The sequence below is a fragment of the Tursiops truncatus genome, chromosome 19, assembly GCF_011762595.2.
Source record: "Tursiops truncatus isolate mTurTru1 chromosome 19, mTurTru1.mat.Y, whole genome shotgun sequence".
In the NCBI taxonomy this organism is placed as follows: Eukaryota; Metazoa; Chordata; class Mammalia; order Artiodactyla; family Delphinidae; genus Tursiops; species Tursiops truncatus.
In genome coordinates, this window is record NC_047052.1 from 6,484,672 (window position 1) to 6,502,063 (window position 17,392).

The 17,392-nt window shown below is 43.7% G+C and overlaps 1 protein-coding gene across 1 annotated transcript in view; it reads right to left on the reverse strand.

The window, feature by feature from the left end:
- The window catches only part of HSD17B2 (hydroxysteroid 17-beta dehydrogenase 2), a 61,674-nt gene that overhangs the window by 23,425 nt on the left and 20,857 nt on the right, over positions 1–17,392 (reverse strand). The window contains exon 2 of the mRNA XM_019940508.3: positions 1,518–1,730. Coding sequence (XP_019796067.2) covers positions 1,518–1,730 — 213 coding nt within the window. The remainder of the gene's footprint in view (positions 1–1,517; positions 1,731–17,392) is intronic.

The window sequence follows — 17,392 nt, forward strand, 5'->3', positions numbered from 1 at the left end:
GCTCAGGTGGGAGATGAGGGCCCCAGTTAAGCCACAGCTCCCTGGGGATGATAGGAAGGGGTGGGATGACAAAGATCTAGGACGTAGAATTGACAGGACTCCGGACCAATAGGATGCAGAAATCGAGGGTAAGCGGCAGGTCTAAGTGACCCCCCCAGGTTGCTGACTTGAATGACAGATTAGGTGGCAGTGCTGGCGTTTGAGCCAGTGTCTGAGTCGTCGGATGCAGGAGGGTAAACTGATTTGCAGACCGGCAGCAGAGAAAAAGATAATGAGGTCAGTTTGTGACAAATTGAGGTGGGATGTCTGCTAACCAATTTTATATGCCTATAGGTCCTGACGTTTAGAGGAGAGCTAAGTTGGTAACACACATTCAGAAGTTATCGTATTAAATCGCAGTGTTTCTCAACTCTGGCAGAAAATTAGCATCACCTGGGGAGCTTTCAAATGTATTGATGCCTGGGACCCCCAAATGGGATCTTCTTTACAGTGGACATTCTCAGCAAAAGGAGGGCAACAGTACTGGCCTCACTGTGGAAGTATTAGCTGAGTTATTGTCTGTAGGTACTGATTTAATCCGTTGGGGGAAGGTCCCGGGTTGCGTGGGTATCACGGGTGTGTGACCTGTGTTTCAGAAAGGCCTCATGTTTGGTTAATTTCCTGCCGGCACCATCTAAACATCTTAAACATTTTGTAAACAAGGAGCGCCACATAATTTGCATTTTGCCCTGCCCCCCCCCCCCAAGTTACATAGCCCATCCTGGGCCCAAGCACAGGTATTTTAAAACACTTCCCAGGTGAGAATTCCTGGTATAAGGAGAGAACAGTACAGCCCGGGAAACATGGAGTGGGAAGTTTGGGGATGGAGCCCTCAGTAACATTCACATTTAGGGGAATGGGGGGAGGGGCGGAGAAAGAGGTTCATACAGGAGAAGCAGAAAGAATGAGCAGAGAACTAGGAGGGCAAGAGGGGGCTGGAGACCCCAAAGCCCAAGCAGGGGAGGATAATCAACACACTGAAACACAGCAGAGAAATTAAGAGCTTGGTGTTTAGGATAATACTGATTCGCTTGGCCAGACCACTTAGGGAGGCATGGTGAGAAGTGGAAACAGGGTGGCAGGGTTCCAAGGAGCTTGACTGCAAAGGAAGAGGAAGAGAAAGGCAGTGGCTAAGGGAAGGCAGTGATTATGAAGCTATTTTCTTAAGTCTAATACAAGTTAAGATCGGTGAGAGGAAAGAAATGAGGAGGGGCAGTAATTAATGGGAGAGTGACCAAGCAGATGCTGGAGGGAATGGGATGGAGAATTCTGTAAGTTCTGAGGACGGACCACACCTGACTCATTCCTAATGTCTTCATGTCTGCAAAAGGTGCCAGCGTGTGGCAGGTGCTCAGTACAGGGGTCTCCAGGTGCCAGAACAGACTAGAGGACAATGGTAATGAGAGGCTGGAACCAGTGTTGGGCGTCTGCAAGGAGGGTGGAGGGCACTCGAGGGCGCGGGTGGCTGAAGGCAGTACCTCTGTTCTGTAGCTTTTCCTTCACTTTGCTGTGGGCATCTTTTATCTGTTGCGGGTCGGTAATGTCCAGCTGGAGCACGGAGAGACGCTTGGAGCAGGTTCTTCGTAATTCCTCTGCTCCAGATCCCTTTTCATCCAGAACTCCAGCAAATACCGTGAAGCCCAACTCGTCCAGATACTTGGACAAAGCATGGCCAATCCCAGAATCGCCACCTGCAAGGGGTCAAGGCAATACAAAGTGGGCTCAAACCACAATGGCAGGAAAAATCATTGAAGGAAAAAATCACTGCATGCTATTTATGATGGTCCATGTTCTCTGGAGAGAGTAGGTCTTGAGGAAGTTTTATTTATTTATTTATTTTGCTAAGTGAGAAAATGGGCAGAGAAGCCACAAGAGACAAAGTTCTCTGTATGAAAAAGAAAGGAGGTGAGGTAGAATTTGAGGTGGGGGATAAGTGGGAGGAGAAATGCTGATGAGGGGGAGGGGTCCAGGAGTGGCTGGTGGCCAAAGAACGTAGGAGGGAAAACTAAGACATCTAATGGAAGCTTTTTTATTAATCTCCGCATGTAGTATTTTATGTAATAACCTCCATCACTGCATAAAATCTTCGGTAAAACATTCATTACAAACTAGTACTTTGCAGTTGTTTTCTTCATTTTAAAGATGTAGCAAAGTGTCGTGTCCTGCTTCATAGTGGACCCAGGACAATAGCAGAGGCTGCCCACAGGGGCCAACTCCTTCTGGATTATGAAAGATGAAGGCTCATAGCCACCTGCCCTTCTCACCTCTTCGGAACTTTTTCCCTAGCCATGGCCTTCTCCCAAACCACTGAATAGACATCAATCCTAGGAAGACACCTGCAACAGAAACCAGATAGAAATCCCTAAGTGCACTGCTTTGTGAAACCAGAGGATAAGATCATATGTAAAATACATGTCAAGCCTACCAGAATTTGAGATGGGAGTTTACCCAACCCACTCTGGAAGATATTACGGACCCTAGAGAAATTGTTTCACACCCACAAGTACAAACGTAGAGACCTGAAATTCCGAAGATGAAGACAACGTGGACATAAAATCACCCTTTGAGCCATACCAGAATAAACGTGTAACAATTAATATGTTTCTACAGCTCTAAAGACGAGAGATCATCTTCACATCGGCTGTGTCAGGCAGTCTTTCCTATAAACCTTGAGAGAATCTGTCTTGTCAGCAGTTGGGGGCTACAGTCAGGCATCCCCCTAAGAATCAGAAAATTCAGGAAATCAGCATGCTGACAGTCAACTCAAGGTTCAGTATGTCAGTGATCAGAAAAGATGTCTGACTTCGAAGCTAACAAGACCTGCCTGGAATCTGACCAGAAGTGTTACTGTCTCCAAAGAGAAGATAATCACCATCAAAAGGCAAAAGGACAGAGAAACAGGCGTTCACAGATATTGCTGATAAATGTGAAGGGGTGAAATCTATGACCATTTTAGATACCGAGACCCAAAAAGTCTCAGTATCTATCCTAGAGGAAAAACTCACATATATTCAGAGACAAAGGATGTTCTTTACAGGACTGTATATAATAGCAAAAGAAGGAATTAACCTTAACATCCATGAATTGGAGAATGGTTGCATAAATTATGGTACCCATGATGGAATATGACACAGTGATTTTAAAAGATAGGGTAGAACTATATAAACTGGAATAGATACTGCTCCAAGATACTTCGTTAAGTGAAATAAAATGTTATAGTACAGCATATTATAAAGAATCCAATTTATGACCCAAAACAGGGGTGGAAGAAACTAATTCTCTACCTACCCATGCATGCAAATATAAAAGGAAAGATTTGGAAGGAGAGACACCAAGATGGTAATAGTAGTTGCCTCTAGGAGGAGAGGCAGAATGGATAGAGCTTTGTTTTACAATGTTTTCCATTTTTGCTGCAAGAGAGTACTGATTTTTCCTGTGTAATTTCTCTTCTTTTAAAGGTCATGCCAATTAGAATGAAGATGGGCCCTGTAAGTATAGGAAAAGGTATTACCAAGAGGCCATTGTAGGTGGTGTCTGCAAACACTGCCCAAGAGAGTGCAGCCTTAGGAAGAGGTGCGGGCGCTTCTGCCCCTCAGACAGAAGATGTGGGCACTCCTGCCCCTCCTAACACAAGATGAAGGCGTCTGGTTACCATAGTTGATTGCACTTTACTTTGTTTCTTGTATGTCCACATCTACCTGTGTGTGCATGGTTTCCTGACTGGTCCTGGTCAGAGGAGGAGACCGTACCAACTGAGGCAGACCTAACTGTCTGGGCCACGTGACAGATCTCTGCTGTGCTGTAAATTAGCACATTAGAATTCTGGTTTTAAAATATAATACTACATGCGTATAACAATTTTGCGAGCCCTGCAAATGTAGGTTTGCCCTGTAGAAATGGACCGGCCGCTGGACAAATCCAGCTTCAGGGTCTGCGTGGAAAGATTGCGAAGGAGTGTGTGTCTTGCATCAAAGCTTCTTATTTATGATATGTAAGTAGAATAGAGCAAATGCTGTTTGAATCTTTGTTATTTTTAGTACCATTTCTCTAATAAAGCTAAGTATTTTAGAGGAAAGAAAAAAAGATCTGAAGCCAGATCTTTGACAGTGGCGAGTTCACCAGGTGGTGGCTGCAATGCATGTGGCCTCTCCCTGGAAACCACCAAATGTCACTGGTGGTCAAATCCGTCTTGTAAAATTATTCTCCCCATGTCTCCAGTAGAGATTATCATTCCCACTTTACAGATGGGGAAAGTGAAAATGAGAGAGGCCAAGGTCACAGAGATAGAAGGGATGGACCTGAATCCCAGTGCCTGACTCTTCGTCATCCTGGACCACCTTCTCCTTTATCTGTGAAAGCAGAGAAGGAAGGTCTGGGGAAGCCAGCCTCTGAATGAGCCTCTTGTGGCCCAGCAAGGAAGGATAGAAATTAACCTGGAAATAACTAACTCAAAACCAGACTGGAGTGAAGCGTGAACCTGGAGCCAGATGAAACACACTCTGCTGGGTGAGAGCAGGTGTTCACAGAAGGCCCCTCCCATTTGCGACGCACCACACCCTGTGCTTCTGCCTCCTGGGTGGTGTGGCTGGGCATACTGGGGCCATGGGTTTTAAAGCTCCCAGTTCCCCTGAAAGGTTTGTGTCATATCAGGATGCCAGCATGTTGCCTCTGTGCAGAATCATCCTGTGGTGCAGAGATGCAGGCTGTGACCTTCACCTCCACGCAGCAAATAAACTCAGCCAGGGTGCCTACCAAGGAAGGTGAGAAAGGGTCATCTATCAGTGGCCGAGTGGATAAACAAAACGTGGTCTAGCCATACAATGGAATATTATTCAGCAATAGAAGGGAATGGAGTTTTGATACACACTACAACAAGGATGAATCTTGAAAACATTATGCTAAGTTAAAGAAGGAGGAGACACTTTGATCCTGACCCCATTTTCTCTGAGTAGAGAATGATCCAAAGACAGTTTCCAAGGTAATGCCTTAGACCAGCTTAGGCAGCTTCGTGAATCCAGGATCTAACTCTCTTCAGAAAGTTCCTAGGAAGAGCCTGGCCTACAGGAGAGGCTAGCCACAAAATGAGAGATGACATATTGAACTTTACCGAGCCCTGTGGTCCTGGAAAACAGCAAAAGTTAAAAAACACTTCCAGGGCTTCCCTGGTGGTGCAGTGGTTGAGAGTCCGCCTACTGATGCAGGGGGCGCGGGTTCGTGCCCCGGTCCGCGAAGATCCCACATGCCGCGGAGCAGCTGGGCTCGTGAGCCATGGCCGCTGAGCCTGCGCGTCTGGAGCCTGTGCTCCACGGCAGGAGGGGCCACAGCAGTGAGAGGCCCGCGTACCGCAAAAAAAACAAAAAAACAAAAAACCACTTCCACTCTTTGTGTTCTGGGAAATAGTTTCCTGCAAAGGAGTCACCTTCTCCACGTGAATTAGAGAGGATTCAGGGATGCCCTCCTTGTTTACCAATGACAAGGCCAGACCCAGGCCCTCCAAATTCCAACCCTTTGCTTCATAAATGACAAGCTAAACTGTTTGTCCCCAGAGAGTCACTGGAACAAAATGCTTGTTAACCAAACTTTGGTATAGATTCTTTCCTTCCCCCAGGTCCTGGCCCACTGTCAGCCTGAGGCAGCAGATAGCCCCTCCTGAGAACAGGCTGGCCTCAGAGAAGATGGTCCCTCCTCTGCCGTCTGATCACTCCTGGCCTATCCCCATTCCCCTCACCTGGTTCTTTTCAGACTTGTTCACCCTCCCCATGAAAGCAAAACTTTTTTGTCTAACCCTTGAGATACTTGCAGACCTGTGGTCAAAGTGTTCCCTTCACTGCAACAGTCCTGCCCCTGGCCCCATAGTAATCCTGTAGAATAAAGTCTTTCCATACAAAATCTGGATTTGTTTTTTTTATTTGACAGTGAATTAAGAAAGCCAAAGTTCACGGGAGGCCATCTGTTTGTCCTTACCAGTGAGAAAAGGTAGCACAGAGGCCTGGTTTTGAGCCTGGCCCCAGCATCCCTACCTGTGCAACCCTGGTCAGGTTATTTAACCTCTCTGTGCCTCAGCTTCCTCATCTGTAAAATAGGCTTGATAATGGTGCCTACACCAGTTGATATTTGTGATGTGCTTAACAGTCCCTGTAATTGCTATAATAGATTTTTTTTAAATAATACTAGGCACATGACATCCTTCTTGACTGACAGGCCTTTACATTCATGATATTGGTAGATGGGGAGTTTGCCTCTACTGACAGTCAGCTAAACATCTTGGTTAAGACTCAGACTGCTTGATTCTGCCTCTCCCATGTCTGAGCCTTGGGAAATGTTACATATAGTCATGTGGATCCTCCACTTCCTTATCTGGAAAGTGGGGTTATACCAGTACCTCCCTCCTAGGCTGACCTTGGAAGTCAATAAGACAGAGGATGTTCTGCACAAGGCCCCGCCTGTCATATGTGACTTGTTATCAGTAGCGTGGCTCTAACCCAGATATCATTTCTGATCTCCTGTTAGAGATCAGGCTATGCTAGCCCTGGTTTTCTTAGGGCTGTGCAGGGTTAAGAGGGCCTTGGGAAAGTATGTGGCTGGGGAGCCGCTCCCTGTCTAGATAGAGTAGCCCTTGTGCACTCCAGAAACCCAAAGACAAGGTGGGGGCCTTTGTTAAAAGGCAAAGTGTTTCATAAGTTACCCAATAGTAACCTCTGAAAAGTATCATACCTAGTATGCCAGCCCCTAATGCCAGCCTCACACATATTAACTCCAATCACCCTGGGAGATGAGTCATTTTACTATCATCGCTTTACAGAGGAGGAAACTGAAACACAGAAGGGTTAAGTCATTCAGCTGCACGTGGCAGAGGTAGGTTGGAACCCAGGCAGGGCTTGGCATATAAACATCTGGAGTGTAAAATATTCAAAGCTTCCAAAGCACAGGGCTTAGCATATAGTAGGTGATCAAAAAAAAGCATGAGTTGGCTAAATGGGCATTTAAGAGGGCGTTGGCCTTGGGACTTCCCTGGTGGTCCAGTGGGTAAGACTCTGCGCTCCCAATGTAGGGGGCCCGAGTTTGATCCCTGGTCAGGGAACTAGATCCCACACGCATGCCACAACTAAGAGTCCACATGCTGCAGCTAAGAAGCCTGCATGCCGCAACTATAGATCCCACATGCCACAACAAAGATCCTGCGTGCTGCAACTAAGACCCTGTGCAGCCAAAATAAATAAATGTTAAAAAAAAAAGAAAAAGAAAAAGGACATTGGCCTTAATGCCTTAAAAATGCAGAGAGAGAGAGTCCTATGGCACTAGGGCTCCTGACTCAAAAATAAGTCCCAGAAAACATATTGAGTTGGATGTCTACCCCAAGAGAGGGTGGGGAAAATGCTGGGGGTGGTTTTAAGCTATGCCCTTTGAGATCATTCTATCTCTAGTGGCCTGGAAATCCATCAGCTTGGAGCAAGCAACGAGTACTAGAGTCCCAGTTTTGCAAAATAAGAGTGAATGTGAAATAGTGATTTATTCTAAAATATTAATAAAGTCAATTTGTGTGAAAAACGAAGACATGAATCACTTTAATTCAGAAGAATTAAGAATTGTATAGTTTCAGAGCTGGTGGGCTAATTGTAAGTGGGTTTACGCTATTACCACATGGGGGCGCCGGATTAGCTGTTGAACAGAAACACATCCCATCATTTGTTGGGTCAAGTCTTAAATTAGGCAAGATGTGAATAATTCAACTTCCGAAGTTCTTCAGGGCTAGGTCCCTTGAATGAAACACACCCACCCTGTAAAGACAGACTGCATGTGCTCTTGGACACAAGCTGGTCCCTTGGAAGCTGCATTCAGAAAGAGAGACGAAGGGGGAAGAATTTGCAAGTCTGTAAACAATTTCTAGACATTAGTAAAACATCATATAAGTAATAAAACTTTAAGAACTAAAAGCTAAACAAAAGAAGAAGAAACCATCCATAACCTCACCAATCTAACATAACTTTCATAACTTTCGTACTTTTTCTTCTAGTCTTTTTCCTATACAGTGTTCTTTAACAATTACAGTTATAGCACACATATGATTTGACAACTAATTTTTAAATTAATATTACATAAACCAGTTTTTGCTATTTCTACATAGTCTACGAAACCATAAATCATCATTTTTCACTATTGGATAAAATTCTCCCTGTCAAAATGCAGTAGAGAGAGAAATGATGAGAGCCTGGATTCTTGAGCCAAGACACCTGGGTTCAAATCCTCGCTCTGCTACTTACCAGCTGTGTGACCTTGGCCAGTTAACCTCTCTGTGCCTCAGTTTCCTCATCTATAAAGTGAGGTGATACTAGGACCTGCCTCATAAGATCGTTAGAAGGATTAAATGATTATATATACTAAAGTAATTGGACCACAGCCTGGCACATGGCAGTTACCATCCAGATGTTAGTTAAATAAATGGCAACTGGGTATTTTTTAAATTTTTAATCCATGCTACTCCTTTCATTGGCTACTTCTAGTTCCTGGAACCAAAAGGATTTTCAGTTCAGTTCTTATCTCAGAAGGTCATCATAGCTATTCTAACCACAGTGATGAATTGGCCAAGGACTACCCTCTGCTTTCTGCCAGTGGTCCCGTGTCTCCCAGACCCTGTCCCTAAAGCTCCTCCAAGTCTCCCCTTTGTCAATATCTTTGAACAACAGCAGCTTAAAGCAGAGCTTCTCAGTGGATGAGCGTCTTCAGAGGTATCAAGGCCCATTCTCATGGTGGAATTTCAGTTCTGTCAGTGGAATAGACAAACACAAATTGAGGACCTGCTATGTATCGATACCAAATAAGAGGACACCGTCTGAATATGTGTTTTGCTTGGCCCACACACTGTGTTTCGTAAAAAATTTAAGTAAACACTTAGAGTCCAGCTATTTCACCTGAAAAGCCAGATCGATGGTTTCTCTTGATTAACCAGGAGACGGGCCAACTCCGGGCCTGCGTTCCCACAATGAACTCAGGAGCTCAAGCTGAGGATCCCAAAGCTGCCCCTTCCCACGGGTCATGCTCTCAGATCAGGACTCACCACTTCCTAATGCGCATGCGCATTTCTATGGGCAACATCCTCACCACTGGGACTCACCACCACCCACCCCACCACCCACCCCCCTGCCCGCAGCCCAGCACACAGGCAATTCTTTGTCCCACTTAACAAAGGTCATCTGGGGCTAGCCCTGTTTATCTGGAAACCTGGGGAAAACTAAGGAGGAAAGGACTTTCCCCTCCCTTGTTTAAGATTTAAGCAATCCATCAGATTGCCACCCTCATGTTGACACAGCCTGTTCCCTATAAAATAGATTGAGGTATAATTAAATGGTAGATAAATAGAATAAAACTCTAGTGCACTTAAGACTTCCCTGAGAGCCATACAAGGCTCAGCTCCTAATCCAGGAAGAGAAAATACTTGACAGTTGTACTACTGACACCTTTTGTGTTTCCATACAAACTGTGCAATTTTTTTGTTCTAGTTCTGTGAAAAATACCATTGGTAGTTTGATAGGGAGTGCATTGAGTCTGTAGATTGCTTTGGGTAGTACAGTCATTTTGACAATGTTGATTCTTCCAATCCAAGAACATGGTATATGTCCCCATCTGTTTGTATCATCTTTAATTTCTTTCATCAGTGTCTTATAGTTTTCTGCATACAGGTCTTTTGTCTTCTTAGGTAGGTTTATTCCTAGGTATTTTATTCTTTGTGTTGCAATGGTTAATGGGAGTGTTTCCTTAATTTCTCTTTCAGATTTTTCATCATTAGTGTATAGGAATGCCAGAGATTTCTGTGCATTAATTTTGTATCCTGCAACTTTACCAAATTCATTGATTAGCTCTAGTAGTTTTCTGGTGGCATCTTTAGGATTCTCTATGTCTAGTATCATGTCATCTGCAAACAGTGACAGCTTTACTTCTTCTTTTCCGATTTGGATTCCTTTTATTTCTTTTTCTTCCCTGATTGCTGTGGGTAAAACTTCCAAAGCTATGTTGAATAATAGTGGTGAGAGTGGGCAACCTTGTCTTCTTCCTGATCTTAGTGGAAATGGTTTCAGTTTTTCACCATTGAGAATGATGTTGGCTGTGGGTTTGTCATATATGGCCTTTATTATGTTGAGGTAAGTTCCCTCTCTGCCCACTTTCTGGAGGGTTTTTATTATAAATGGGTGTTGAATTTTGTCAAAAGCTTTTTCTGCATCTATTGAGATGATAATATGGTTTTTCTCCTTCAATTTGTTAATATGGTGTATCACGTCGATTGATTTGTGTATATTGAAGAATCCCTGCATTCCTGGGATAAACCCCACTTGATCATAATGTATGATCCTTTTAATGTGCTGTTGAATTCTGTTTGCTAGTATTTTGTTGAGGATTTTTGCATCTATGCTCATCAGTGATATTGGCCTGTAGTTTTCTTTCTCTGTGACCTCTTTGTCTGATTTTGGTATCAGGGTGATGGTGGCCTCATAGAATGATTTTGGGAGTGTTCCTCCCTCTGCTATATTTTGGAAGAGTTTGAGAAGGATAGGTGTTAGCTCTTCTCTAAATGTTCGATAAAATTCGTCTGTGAAGGCATCTGGTCCTGGGCTTTTGTTTGTTGGAAGATTTTTAATCACAGTCTCAATGTCAGTGCTTGTGATTGGTCTGTTTATATTTTCTATTTCTTCCTGGTTCAGTCTCAGAAGGCTGTGCTTTTCTAAGAATTTGTCCATTTCTTCCAGATTGTCCATTTTATTGGCATAGAGTTGCTTGTAGTAATCTCTCACGATCCTTTGTATTTCGGCAATGTCAGTTGTTACTTCTCCATTTTCATTTCTAATTTTATTGATTTGAGTCTTCTACCTTTTTTCCTGGATGAGTCTGGCTAATGGTTTATCAATTTTGTTTATCTTCTCAAAGAACCAGCTTTTAGTTTTATTGATCATTGCTATTGTTTCCTTCATTTCTTTTTCATTTATTTCTGATCTGATCTTTATTATTTCTTTCCTTCTCCTAACTTTTGGGGTTTTTTGTTCTTCTTTCTCTAATTGCTTTAGCTGTAAGGTTAGGTTGTTTATTTGAGATGTTTCTTGTTTCTTGAGGATTCTATTGCTATAAACTTCTGTCTTAGAACTGCTTTTGCTGCATCCCATAGGTTTTGGGTAGTCGTGTTTTCATTATCGTTTGTTTCTAGGTATTTTTTGATTTCCTGTGTGATTTCTTCAGTGACCTCTTGGTTATTAAGTAGTGTATTGTGTAGCCTCCATGTGTTTGTATTTTTTACAGATTTTTTCCTGTAATTGATGTGTAGTCTCATAGCGTTGTTGTCGGAAAAGATACTTGATACGATTTCAGTTTTCTTAAATTTACCAAGGCTGATTTGTGACCCAAGATATGATCTATCCTGGAGAATGTTCCATGAGCACTTGAGAAGAAAGTGTATTCTGTTGTTTTTGGATGGAATGTCCTATAAATATCAATTAAGTCCATCTTGTTTAATGTTTCATTTAAAGCTTGTGTCTCCTTATTTATTTTCATTTTGGATGATTTGTCCACTGGTGAAAGTGGGATGTTAAAGTCCCCTCCTATGATTGTGTTACTGTCAATTTCCCCTTTTATGTACGTTAGCATTTGCCTTATGTATTGAGGTGCTCCTGTGTTGGGTGCATAAATATATACAATTGTTATATCTTCTTACTGGATTGATCCCATGATCATTATGTAGTGTCCTTCTTTGTCTCTTGTAACAGTGTTTATTTTAAAGTCTATTTTGTCTGATATGAGAATTGCTACTCCAGCTTTCTTTTGATTTCCATTTGCACGGAATATCTTTTTCCATCCCCTCACTTTCAGTCTGTATGTGTCCCTAGGTCTGAAGTGGGTCTCTTGTAGACAGTATATATATGGGTCTTGTTTTTGTATCCATTCAGCCAGTCTGTGTCTTTTGGTGGGAGCATTTAATCCATTTACATTTAAGGTAATTATAGATATGTATATTTCTATTACCATTTTCTTAATTGTTTTGGGTTTGTTATTGTAGGTTTTTTCCTTCTCTTGTGTTTCCTGCCTAGAGAAGTTCTTTAGCATTTGTTGTAAAGCGGGTTTGATGGTGCTGAATTCTCTTAGCTTGTCGGTAAGGGTTTTAATTTCTGCATAGAATCTGAATGAGATCTTTGCTGGGTAGCATAATCTTTGTTGTAGCTTTTTCCGTTTCATCACTTTGAATATGTCCTGCCACTCCCTTCTGGCTTGCAGAGTTTCTGCTGAAAGATCAGCTGTTAACCTTATGGGGATTCCCTTGTATGTTATTTGTTGTTTTTCCCTTGCTGCTTTTAATATTTTTTCTTTGCATTTAATTTTTGATAGTTTGATTACTATGTGTCTTGGTGTGTTTCTCCTTGGATTTATCTGGTATGGGGCTCTCTGCACTTTTTGGACTTGATTAACTATTTCCTTTCCCATATTAGGGAAGTTTTCAACTATAATCTCTTCAAATGTTTTCTCAATCGCTTTCTTTTTCTCTTCTTCTTCTGGGGCCCCTATAATTTGAATTTTGGTGCATTTATTGTTGTCCCAGAGGTCTCTGAGACTGTCCTCAATTCTTTTCAATCTTTTCATTCTTTTTACTTTATTCTGCTCTGTGGTAGTTATTTCTACTATTTTATCTTCCAGGTCACATTCATTTTTCTGCCTCAGTTATTCTGCTATTGATTCCTTCTAGAGAATTTTTAATTTCATTCATTGTGCTGTTCATCATTGTTTGTTTGCTCTTTAGTTCTTCTAGGTCCTTGTTAAACATTTCTTGTATTTTCTCCATTCTATTTCCAAGATTTTGGATCATCTTTACTATCATTACTCTGAATTCTTTTTCAGGTAGTCTGCCTATTTCCTCTTCATTTGTTTGGTCTGGTGGGTTTTTACCTTGCTCCTTCATCTGCTGTGTGTTTCTCTGTCTTCTCATTTTGCTTAACTTACTGTGTTTGGGGTCTCCTTTTCACAGGTGCAGGTTCATAGTTCCCGTTGTTTTTGGTGTCTGTCCCCAGTGGCTGAGGTTGGTTCAGTGGGTTGTGTAGGCTTCTTGGTGGAGGGTACTGATGCCTGTGTTCTGGTGGGTGAGGTTCTTCTGGTGGGCAGGACCACGTCCGGTGGTGTGTTTTGGGGTGTCTGTGACCTCATTATTAATTTAGGCAGCCTCTCTGCTAATGGGTGGCGTGTGTTCCTGTCTTGCTAGCTGTTTGGCATAGGGTGTCCACCACTGTAGCTTGCTGGTCATTGAGTGGAGCTGGGTCTTATCGTTGAGATAGACATCTCTGGGAGAGTTTTCGCTGTTTGATATAATGTGTAGCCGGGAGGTCTCTGGTGGACCAATGTCCTGAATTCGGCTCTCCCACCTCAGAGGCACAGGCCTGACACCTGGCCGGAGCACCAAGACTCTGTCAGCCTCATGGCTCAGAAGAAAAGGGAGAAAAAAAGAAAGAAAGAAAGAAAAAAATAAAATAAAATAAAGTTATTAAAATAAAATATAATTATTAAAAATTAAAAAGAAATTTAAAAAGAAAAAAGGATAGAAGAGAGCAAACCAAAAAACAAATCCACCAATGATAACAAGCGCTAAAAACCATACTCAACAAAAACAAAAAAGAAAAATAAAAACGGACAGACAAACCCTAGGACAAATGGTAAAAGCAAAGCTATACAGACAAAATCACACAAAGAAGCATACACATACATTCTCACAAAAAGAGAAAAAGTAAAAATATATATATATATGTGTGTATATATATATATATATATATATATATATATATATCCTTGCTCCCAAAGTCCACCACCTCAATTTTGGGATGATTCCTTGTCTGTTCAGGTATTCCACAGATGCAGGTACATCAAGTTGATTGTGGTGATTTAATCCGCTGCTCCTGAGGCTGCTGGGAGAGATTTCCCTTTCTCTTCTTTGTTTGCACAGCTCCTGGGGTTCAGCTTTGGATTTGGCCCTGCCTCTGCGTGTAGGTTGCCTGAGGGAGTCTGTTCTTCACTCAGACAGGGCGGGGTTAAAGGAGCAGCTGATTCGGGGGCTCTGGCTCACTCAGGCTGCGGGGAGAGAGGGGTACGGCGTGTGGGGCGGAGCTGCGGCGGCAGAGGCCGGCATGATGTTGCACCAGCCTGAGGTGTGCTGTGCGTTCTCCTCGGGGAAGTTGTCCCTGGATCACGGGACACTGGCAGTGGCGGGCTGCACAGGCTCCTGGGAGGGGAGGTGTGGATACTGACCTGTGCTCGCACACAGGCTTCTTGGCGGCGGCAGCAGCGGCCTTAGCGTCTCATGCCCGTCTGTGGGGTCCGCGCTGATAGTCGCGGCTCGCGCCGGTCTCTGGAGCTCGTTTAGGTGGTGCTCTGAACTCCCTCTCCTCGTGCACCCCGAAACAATGGTCTCTTGCCTCTTAGGCAGGTCCAGACCTTTTCCCAGACTCCCTCCCGTATAGCCGTGGCGTACTAGCCCCCTTCAGGCTATGTTCACGCCGCCAATCCCAGTCCTCTCCCTGCACTCCGACCAAAGCCCGAGCCTCAGCTCCCAGCCCCTGCCTGCCCCGGCGGGTAAGCAGACAAGCCTCTCGGGCTGGTGAGTGCTGGTCGGCACCGATCCTCTGTGCGGGAATCTCTCTGCTTTGCCCTCCGCACACCTGTGGCTGCGCTCTCCTCCGTGGCTCCGAAGCTTCCCCCTCTGCCAACCGCAATCTCCGCCCGCGAAGGGGCTTCTAGTGTGTGGACACCTTTCCTCCTTCACAGCTCCCTCCCACTGGTGCAGGTCCCGTCCCTATTCTTTTGTCTCTGTTTTTTCTTGTTTCTTTTGCCCTATCCAGGTACGTGGGGAGTTCCTTGCCTTTTGGGAGGTCTGAGGTCTTCTGCCAGCGTTCAGTAGGTGTTCTCTAGGAGTTGTTCCTCATGTAGATGTATTTCTGATGTATTTGTGGGGAGGAAGGTGATCTCCGCGTCTTACTCCTCCACCATCTTGAAGGTCTCTCTCACGTAAATTTTTTAATGAAAATAGATGCATTTTTCCTGGAATGTAACCTTTATGAATAATTCTTCTATACTCTTGATATTCCTATTTTAAGATGGGTAACTGAGATGCCACGAGTTTATATACTCATTCAAGGCTACACAGCTGGGATGTACTAGAGTTGGCTCTCAAACCCACCCTTGCTCTTTCACGTTCTTTTACTGCTATGATTCATTCATCGTCTCCTTGAGCACTTGGTGGGGGTGGGGGGTGCACAAAGTGGGGACACCAAAGATGAAAGCTCTCTGCCTGAGAGGGGTCCCCATCACTGGTCCCAGCTCCCTTCACAGAGGATGGAGTCCCATCATCCATGCAACAGTGCAAATGACTTACAACGGCTCTTCCAGAAGGAAAAATGCAATGGGTTTGTTCTCAGTGGTGCATGAGGGAGCCACTCCTAGCTGTGCAGCAAAATAAGCAACCAATCAAAGTAGCTCTGCTGGACGTAGAGAAAGGACTTGAGGACATGGGGAGGGGGAAGGATAAGCTGGGACAGTGAGAGAGTGGCATGGACATATATACACTACCAAATGTAAAATAGATAGCTAGTGGGAAGCAGCCACATAGCACAGGGAGATCAGCTCGGTGCTTTGTGACCACCTAGAGGGGTGGGATAGGGAGGGTGGGAGGGAGACACAAGAGGGAGGACATATGGGGATATATGTATACGTATAGTTGATTCACTTTGTTATAAAGCAGAAACCAACACAACATGGTGAAGCAATTATACTCCAATAAAGATGTTAAAAATAAATAAATAAAATGTATTGTTAGAGGAAAAAGAAATAATGATTATATCCTGTGGGTAAGATAAAAAAAAAAAAAAGTAGCCCTGCTGAGTTTGAGCAAGTGGCTGGATTTCCAGACCACAGTCCAGTCCTGAAACCGCTCCTGAGCTCCACATGTTGCCATTCCAAATTCAAACAGAATTCATCACCAATTGCCCCCAGTTGCTTCACCTTCTGGAACTTCTTATTCTCCTAAATGTCATCACCCTCCTTCCAGTTACTTAGGACCAAAATCTTCTCTCCCAATCCTCACCTCCATTCAGTTCCCATGCCTTTCATCCTAAGACATTGACATCTATCTATAGCTCCTTTTCTGCATTTCATGAAAAAAAAAAGCCAACTCAGCTCAGCCTCCCATCAGATTGCCACCAAGTTAGGGATATACATCCTCAAATGCCACAGAAGATAACATCATAATTGTCCAAGATTTCATATTACATGTGTTAAGAGTATGCCAGTTAAGAAACACTAGACATGAGACTCATTACTGACATCCCGGAAATTGATGCTGATGGGCATGATGTTCAGTCAGCTGAGATGGCCAGAATTTCAGAAATCCTCAGCCTAGACCAGAAGCCATTAGAAAGAGGTGAGTTAAGTATCTAGACAAGAGTGTGGAAACTTCTTGGCAGTACTAGGGGCCTCAGCCAAACCTCCCCAGACCATTTCCTCCTAGGGTGCCTTTGCAGAGACTCAGAGAATACTTTTTAAAAATCTATTAAATGCCCATCTCCTCAAAAAGAAGTAGGAAGAATCTATTCAACTGTTGGTGTCCATGACCATAAAAAAAAAAGTGGTGCTCTGGCTTTCCCTAATGCCACATTTAACTTCTGACACGTCTTCCTGCCTCTCTCCACCTTTATTCATTCATTCATTTATTCATTTTTCATTCACTAAGGGATCACTGTGTTAGGTCCTAGAAATACCACCATAAAAGAAAGACATGTCCCTGCCTTCATGAAGCTTACTGCCTAGAACAGCGGTTCTCAATCGTGAGTCCCACTAGAATCACTGAGATACTCTAAAACATGTCAGTGCCCAGACCCGATCCCCAGAGAGTCTTAATTAGTTGGCCTGGGATGGGGCTTAGTATTGGCAATAGCTTCTAAAGCTCTCCAAGTGATTTCAGTGTACAGCCAGGGTCGAGAATCACCTAAGGCAGGGATCTCAGTCACGGGTGAATTTGTCCCCCTGGATGCATGGCAACGTTTGGAGACATTTCTGGTTGTCATAACTCTGAGAGTGTTGTTGGCCTCCAGTAGTAGAAGCCAGGGATGCTGCTCAACAGCCCACAGCACTCAGAGCAGACCCCACTACAAGGAATGATCCAAACGGCAATAGCACTGAGGTGAAGAACCCCTGGTTTGGGGGAAGACAGACATTAGGTAAATCATTAAAACAGAGAGTAATGAATGTTATAAGTAGAAAAGTCCTGGGAAGTACAGGCCATAGTTTTTGTTTACAGAGAACTTAAAGTCCCTTCTTTAGTGAACACCCCATTGGAGAAGAA